The sequence below is a fragment of the Pyxicephalus adspersus genome, chromosome 6 (genome assembly GCF_032062135.1).
Source record: "Pyxicephalus adspersus chromosome 6, UCB_Pads_2.0, whole genome shotgun sequence".
Lineage (NCBI taxonomy): Eukaryota > Metazoa > Chordata > Amphibia > Anura > Pyxicephalidae > Pyxicephalus > Pyxicephalus adspersus.
Genome location: NC_092863.1, coordinates 4,289,877 through 4,298,790, shown reverse-complemented (window position 1 = coordinate 4,298,790; position 8,914 = coordinate 4,289,877). Strand labels below are relative to the sequence as shown.

Sequence of the window (8,914 nt, the reverse complement as noted above, 5' to 3'; positions counted from 1 at the left end):
CCAACCAAAATGATACCTCAAAACTGCAACAACAAGGATTTTATCAGTTTTGCTTGTACTGAGCACACTGAAATCTGGATGCAATGATTTATAAAAATTTTCCCTGCTAGGAATAAAGGCCAGAACATTATGACAGATATCTGTCATTAAAGTGTTCCTCCACCAATATTATTATTGTCATAGCAGAGATTTTTGGACAAGGAAAGCCAAATAAAGATTTTCATGAAGCATTCAATTTTTGATTCATTTCCTTTGTACTGAGCCCTGAAATTTTTACTGTGTGCAGCTGCAATAATAAATATTGGGAACTTGGGAAGTATAGAAACAAATGGACTCAATAGGCCTGGTTTGGAGACGATACATTTTCATCAATGAACCTGGAATGGATTTCGTAAAAGTCATTTGCTATTTGTTAAACAAATGTTTTCAATCCTGATCCATTCCAGATTTGCTGGATCACCCAGCTTCACTAATGAAAGTGTATTGTCTCCAACCTTGGAGAGCTTTAATAAATCAGGCCCTATGTCCTAGAAAGTTGTATGCAGCTGTATGGGGGCAGATATAATGATTAACTGCACTTTTGCTCTGAAATGTCTATCTACCTATAAGGAATATTACACTTTTTTGCAGATTCCTATTTTTTATCTAATGCATTTTTAAGGAATAAATACCTTTTCAGATTTGTAATTAGGAGTGTCTATTATCAGCTGGTGCACTTTCAATAATTCAAAGAGGAAAATTGAAAGTTGTTGTGAAAGGGGAGTTCTACTTTAAACATAGAAATAAAAACATATTGGTACAACACAAGACTAATACACTAAGACACCCTTAGCTTTGGGAGTGGGAGGATCATTATTAAACAAAGAGAGATATTTGGTCATGTCACATGACCAGTTCTAGTCTTCTGGATTAAGCACAGGGAATTTAAAGCTTCTCTCACTGCCCAGATTCACTTCTGAATATTATGGAAGTCATTCTTGATGATCAATAATCTGTGATAAAGATAATATGTGAAAACTTGCCTTGAGGCAAAATAACAGAGCATTAAATAGACACTGTCAGATCTCTAAATTATTCAAAAGGCCGATTTTACCTCTCAGACAGCTTGCATCTTCTACATCCTTCTGTTACAGCACTGCAGCCTTTGGCTCAGTCTTCTGGGCACTGAACAAGTGTTGGATACCTGCATCCCCAGTACTTTCCCAGTGCATCCCCAATACATGCCCAGTGCATCCTCAGTACTTTCCCGGTGCAACCCCAGTGCATCCCCAATACATCCCCAGTGCATCCCCAGTACTTTCCCGATGCAACCCCAGCGCATGCCCAATACATCCCCAGTACTTTCCCGCTGCATCCCCAGTACTTTCCCGCTGCATCCCCAGTACTTTCCTGATGCAACCCCAATACATCCCTAGTGCACATTGGTTCCTTTCCCTTCCCTCTACATCACTATGGAAGTCAGGGAGTTTGGGACCACAATGTGCCGCAAGGGACGCAGACATCCAACACTGCTGGAAATGTTAAATGCTGAGGAGAAGGTTGTAGGAACAGAGGGAAGGTAGGAATGAGGGCTTCTGAAAATAATAAATTAACCCCTAATATTGGAGGGTAAGCTGGACCATTGCTGCATTTACAGACCAGACATGGTCCCATTTTATAGGTAACGGTTACAACTAAGGTCAGACTATTTTTACATTTGTGTGGCCATGGATATTATTTTCCTAACATAACCGATACCAGATCCTTAGTTGTCACTGAAACAAGTGTCACCATTGGAAGATTACCTTTTTGTTTCAGTGACAACCCAAAACACTGATGACCCAGAGTCTCTCCCCAGTTTGTACAAGTCTTTGGACTACCTTTTGTTAGAAGCAGCAGCTTTTGGTCTTGCACACACAGAAGGAGATCGGTTCACCCCGGGAGGCTGAGTATTACTAACACTGCTTTCAAATGAAGAATGAAAATTGTTTATGGTTTCTTGGAGAATTTGTCTCTCACGACCCTTGCCAGCGTTGAGTTCTGAGATAGCTGCCAGAATTTGCTGTCTGGATCCATCAGTCTTGATGCCTAACTCCTTCAAGTCACCATCAGTAAGTGTGAGGAAAGCTTCCATATCGACTTCTTGTTCCTCAAATATGGGCTGGTACCTCTCCAGGGACAATTTCTTGAGAATGGCAGAAAGTTCATCTTCATCAGTAATAGTTCCACTGCTGGAGCCTCCACTACTCTTGGAATGTTTGTGAGAGGATGAAGAAGACATGGAGGACTCCACCAGGCAGCCTTTTGGTGAAGGTGAGGGAGATGGAGTCAAAGTAGGGGAGGTGCTCTTAGAGGTAGACGATGTTCCTGATGGAGGCCGCTTTAAAATCTCATTTTTCTTTGGTAAGAGTCCATTGCTGCCTGAAAGGATGCTCGGTGGTTCAGGAGCTGGGGAGCTACTAGTTTTGTTCACCAAGTTTATTGGTGATTTTTTCTGTTCAGACAAAGTGGCTGCTTTTCTTCTTTGTGCCGCTATTTGTGACAGGACATTGTCTGCACTCCCTCCGGCGACACTTCCAGCACCTCCAGAAGAGTGAGGAGAGTGGTTGAAGTTGCCTGAATTTGAAGGGGATGCTGGAGTTCTTGGCAAAGATGGAAATTTAACCGTTCTCGGTGCTCTACTAATTGAAGTAATGTCCGAATTCCCGCTGCTGTTAAAACTTGGCTTTGACAGTCTTGGAGGAGTGGAGGCACGAGTCTGGTCCAATTTTCCATCTCGGCTGATTCTGGACCTATCAGAATTCCACAGCTCAAAGTTAGAAGGAGGCAAGAATGGTGGAATCACCGCTTTTAGTTTTTCATTGGGGAGTTTGGCAAATGGAGAACCGTTCTTTAACATGGTAGCTAACAGCAGGTCATCACTATCAGATTTTGTTTTTCCCAGACCGCTGTCTTTAGAGTAAGCAGTCCAAGCTGAAGTAGATTCAGGCCTTTGAATGCTACCCATGTCTGTCTGGGAGGATGTTCTTATCATGGAATCAAAAGACGAACTGGTGTTTTCGGTCAAAGGCACAAGACGACTGGGGGTGAAGCTGTGTCTTAAAGTCTGAGTGAGCTTCAGCTTCCGAAAACGATTGGACATCCTGTTCCACCACGACTTGATACCCGCTTTGTCATCAGGAGGAACTGGTATGTTATTTGACTGTTTGTTTTTGCTATTAAAGAACTTATTTTTCTGCTTTGACTTTTCCTTATCTCCTTGCAGGCATACAGCTGCCAAAAGCTGGACAAGTTCAGTGTCTGGATCATTGAGCAGCATCACCAAATCAAATGCCGTATAGCCATTTTTGGCTTGTAAGTTGACATCGGCCCCTTGGTTTAGTAGATAAATGACAATTTCTTTGTTTCCATGGTAGGTTGCCTGCATGAGCGCAGTCCAAGCATGGACGCTGTCCTGTTTGTTTATATCGGCTTTCTTGTCAACCAGAAGCTGCACCAGCTCTAGTTTTCCTGTAACTGCAGCTATCATGAGCGGAGAAGCTCCATCTGCATTAACAGCATTGACCTGACTGGGATCCTCGTCCACAATTTCTTTAACCAATGCCAGATTCCCCATTTTCACCGCATGAAAAATGTCAGGCCGCCTCTTCTCCTCATCGGTTTTCGGTCTTACTGTTGTGATAGAATCTAAGTAATCTCTCATGTCTTTGTGTTTAAAGTTTAAGGCGATTTCAAAGGGGGTCTTCCCCAAGCTGTTCACTTGGTTGGGGTCGGCTCCTCTGTCCACCAATTGCTGAGCCACGCTCAAACGGCCGTGCAACGCAGCAAGCATCAATGGACTCCAACCTGCCTTGGCACAATAATTTACATCGGCTCCCCAGTCCAATAACAGACGTACCACCATTTCATGGGCGTGCTGGACGGCCGTCATCAAAGCCGTTATCTCCGGCATCTCCTCGCCGTGACCTTTGCCTATAGCGTTGACGTCAAAGTGATCGTAATTGTCCACAAAAGCTCCACTTTCAAGGAGTAAGTTCACCACAGTAGTATGGCCACCTCTTGAAGCCACAGTGAGGACGCTGGCCCCGAGACGGTTCTGTGCATTGACGTCTGCGCCATTCTCTAGTAATATATGGGCGACATTTAGATGTCCTGACCTGGCGGCCTGCATAAGTGGCGTCCAGCCGTAGTGGTTCCTGCTGTCCACCGAGGCCCCCTTCATGAGCAGGAACCTGACCAGCGGTTCGTGTCCTCCTCCGGCCGCCATCTGTAGGGCCGTGTTCCCGTCCTCGTCTGTACAGTCCACTGGCACAGACCCAGCATTGGACCCACCTGGCAGATTGACCCGGGAAGAGCCTTCTCCGCGACCCCCGGCACCGGACGAAGCATTGCAATTCTCTGGCTCCAGTAACCGGCGGGCTCCCTCCAGATCCCCATCCTCACAGGCAGAAAATAGCAGCAAACACTGGGCAGGGATGGAGCAATCCATGGTACAATATCACTGCAAACTACATACAGCCTCCATAGATCTAATGGGCTCCTAGTACCGGCTGGGTCGCTGACCGGAAAGTGTTCGGTGTAACGAGCCCCCCGGACACAAAGTTTCCGAGTTAGTAAAGTTCACACGTATTCGACGTAGTGCGCCTGCGCGGCCAGATGAGTATTCGGCGTAGTGCGCCTGCGCGGCCGGACTGCAGCTGCTCCCGGGATTCGCTCGCTATGGAAAGTTGGGGGCGGTTCCTGGAGGAGCGAGGGGGGCATTCCCGGTGCACGGGGAGATCTGAGCCCTGCTGTCCGGTCCCGGTATGTAGGCACAGCCTGGTACCGATGGGGGAGAAGGGGTTCTGCATTCTAGTCTCCAGAGGCACCGAGAGATGCCAGTGTGACTAATAACACAATGCCAAGGCATGCCAGGAAGGCTGCATCATCCATGCCACCTTTTTATTGTACAGCGCTGAATAATATGTTAGCGCTTTATAAATCCTGTTTAATAATAATAATGTCACCAGTGCCAAGGACTCTATATTACTAATGAAGTAAGACTTTCATGATATTGGGGCAAGCTGGCACTATGCCACTGATGCCAGGGTGCCAATGGCCCTGCCTAACCGATGTTTGGGCACTGCGCCACCCCTAACGACATCTGCGGCTGTAATACTGCCATCAGGTGAGCTACACCCTGCACACAGCATTATTATTAAGAAACAGGATTTATATAGCGCCAACATACTACGTAGCGCTGTACATTATATAAAGTAGAGGATCCTGCCCCAAAGAGCTTACAATCTAGGATGCCACAGATACACCATATGATATATTCCTCCTGGTAATGATGATGGGTGAAAATCTCCAGCGCTACGTAATATGTTGGCGCTATATAAATCCTCCTTATTAATAATAATAACTGTTGTCCCCAGGCTGCGCTCTGTAGACAATGAAATGTATTTGTACACCACCAGCAGAATATTTAGCAAGTACCCACACGTATCCAGGCATGGGATAACAAGGAACAGGTTATGTTGATCATTTCCAGTGAAAGTAATATGAATGACAGTAGGATCAGTGCTGTTCTGTGCCCTACTGTGTCCTCCTCCATGGGAAAGTATATCTGCCACTCCCACTCCGTCGTTTAGTATGCATTGCTGTGTATCACTTATTAATGTCCGGAGACAAAGAGGATTTATATAGCGCCAACATATTACGCAGCGCTGGAGATTTTCACCCATCATCATCATCTAGTGCGTACAAAGCAGCACAAGGAGCCAATCAGCTCATCTTGCAGATAGGTGTGACAGGGAGATAACCTCACTGCTTTGCTGCTTCTTCATCATTGTCCAATCACAGGATAGAATCTAATCCATGACAGTCTGGACTCAAAGGAAGTGGGCTAAATGATACAAACTGTCATTCAAGACTCTGGACCTCTAGTATTGGAAAATAAGAAATGTAGGCCAGTTCTGGTTTAGTGGCGAGTATTGCAGAAACTTTTTCTTTACACAATCACTGAGCATAGCAATCACCCCAGCAGTGCTGTATGGTGAGCTCAGGTTTGGTCTACATATAAATGTGTATAAGATGTTTGAAAATGAAATAAAATGGCTTCCTGCAATGAGAGAATGCCACCAGTATCAGGAGAATATTGGGCCCTGGAATGGCCTCTATAAAGGATCAGAATCAATCACACCAGAGATACAGAGGAGCGGGGATATCGGCATTGCTCACAATATAATACAAGTTTACTAAGAATGATTTGAAGCTTTTTAGACAATATCCATCATAATAAAACTTGCTATTTGCCCCATAGAAAACAATACAAATAATAAGCAAAGCACAATGCACACAATTCCCAGCAGCATTGTATCTATCTGAGCCAAACAACCACACAAATACCACGGATTGTTGGATGGCTGAACAGGACCGTCCATTGTTGTGAATGATGGTGAACAGGATCGTCCATAGGTGTGGATGATGGCTGAACGGGACCCGTCCATAGGTGTGGATGATGGTGAACGGGACCGTCCATAGGTGTGGATGATGGTGAACGGGACCCGTCCATAGGTGTGGATGATGGTGAACGGGACCAGTCCCTAGGTTTGGATGATGGTGAACAGGACCGTCCATAGGTTTGGATGATGGTCAGATATTGACAAGCATCCATGGATCCAATTGGTCCCATTCCCACGAATACACAATGTGTATATATTGTGTATTTAAAGCAGTTCTGACTTTATACTCATATTGTATGTGTATAAAGTCAGGACTGCTAAAAATTCTATACATTTCCTTTAATTAGCAATATCTGGGACGTGTAAAATGTTTCTGTCCTGACGCTAAGCTTTGATTGTCGTGACAATTAGGAGCAATTATTCTGTTAAAAACTATGATGGGAATTTTAAAAAAGGGTCCATTTATGCCAAATAGACAAAACACCCACCAACTATCACTCACAGATGACACAACAGAGGAGCCCAGGGAAAGTTTAGGAAAGAATTGGAATGATGTTACAAAGAACAATGATATTATGGGAGAAGAACTTTCCAAAGAGAGGAATACAGATCCATATCACCATCTCACCTTATGGAAATGCTGGCTTCATGGTGGTCTGGCGGGTGTCTGTAATGTGTTTCTGATTGAGTCTCTTGTGGTTTCAGCCATGAGGGGTCATATCACATGGACAACTCTGTCACTAGTGATTCATCGCCAGCACGGCATTAATAATCCGCTCAGAATCTCTTTATTGCTGGCCTTACATACATGATCACTGACACCAGGGCATTGATATCACTGGCTTTACTAGGAAACCACCAAGACGTGTCCCAGTGATCCTGGTGCCAATATGCCAACATCACGTTTGCTCATTGTCCTATAGACGAATGCATGGTATGAATATTGACCTTTTATTTCCTTCTGTTATTACATAATATGCAAAACACATAGGAATTGAATTATACTTGGAGCAGTAAAAACACATTTACAAATAGATCTGGGACAACCAGTTATCTTGTTACATTAGGGTTACCTATGTGTGTTCTAGGTCCTGGTAACCATAAACTAACTGTATAGCATTCATTGTACTGGCACCATTCTATCATATCCGGCATATATGGTATTCTCCCTATAGAGCAGCCTTTTATATCCAGGATTCTGTAAATCATATAATTTCCTCATAATACAAACTGATTTGTGATGGATCATGCACAGTTCCAGCATCCATTAGTGTGTGTTCGTGGAACGTCTCCTCTTGCATGTCAGTATTATTGGCACCTTTTGAAGACCTTTAGGATGATCTTTGGTCAGTTTAGCCATGGATATTGGATTCCTCTTACGTAGGTCAGCATTGACATGCAATCTCTGTCATGATGTAGAAAACATTCTATTGGAACCATTATAACAAGCCAGAGCGGATGAGTGGCCCTTCCATTGGAGAGAACCTGATCTTTCCATATTCCCTTACAATGCATCCTGCACATCCCCGGCCTAACAGTTTGCCAGTGATAGACATTTCAGCCCTTATAAAACACCAGCATACGTAAATTCTGCATCATGTCACTGCTGTTTGACCTCCACAAAGTGTACATAATATGTATGCTTATGTAAGAGCTGCCATTTTATTACTGGAGGTATCAGCCATTGTATCTTGTGTTTACGAATACCTGACTCCTTGCTAATCATCAGTGTTTAGAGCAATCCGCTGATCCTTTTATATTTCTTGAAACGCTTTCTTTCCTCCAAGTCTGCCATAATAAACGTCTTCTCAAGAGTGTATCATTAGCTTTGGCGCTCTCCAGCTGTACTCGTATTTCAGCAGGTAATTGATGTTGGGGATTTTTGGAACGGGAAGCCCGCACTCTCATTATGTACAGCTCCCATCATACGGCACCATCTGTTTTGAATTGTCTTCCCTCGATTTTTACAGAAAGATCCTTAGTGCATCCTTATGACAGCTGATGTGTCATGATGGTTTTTGAAATGGTCCAGCCCTTCTGGTTCTAGATTTTTATATCCATATTTTCTTCACTTTATAAACTCATTTCAATGTTAAAAAGAGAAGAAAATAAATACAGGAAGAAAAACCTCCATTATACTTTAGATATGTTTGCTTGTGTAGCTATTTTGTTTCTTGATAAATGTTCTAAGGAGACGGACCTATGATCCAACATTTTCTGCAGCATTCCCTGGCCAAATCAAGTCCGAATTTGCTGCCTGTGATAGCCTAGGCCTAACGTCCTTGGCGCATGTGATGCACATTTAGCTAAATCTCCATTTCTTTCCTCGCATAATTATAAGATCATATGGCAGCCAAAGCATCCTGAGAGGTGAACAATGACAGTACACATTATACTGTGTGCACATTACGTATATAAAATGTTGAGAATTGAGCAGGCAAAGGAGTTACGCCATTGGTTGCTGCCAATGATAGAACTAATAATAAAAA

The 8,914-nt window shown here is 43.8% G+C and overlaps 1 protein-coding gene across 1 annotated transcript; it reads right to left on the bottom strand.

Moving 5' to 3' along the window:
- Nucleotides 1–6: 6 nt before the first annotated feature.
- Nucleotides 7–4,580, bottom strand: ANKS6 (ankyrin repeat and sterile alpha motif domain containing 6). Its single transcript, XM_072414177.1, has one exon. The coding sequence runs from the start codon at nt 4,466–4,468 to the stop codon at nt 1,856–1,858; it is 2,613 nt and encodes an 870-aa protein (XP_072270278.1). The 5' UTR covers nt 4,469–4,580; the 3' UTR covers nt 7–1,855.
- Nucleotides 4,581–8,914: the final 4,334 nt, after the last annotated feature.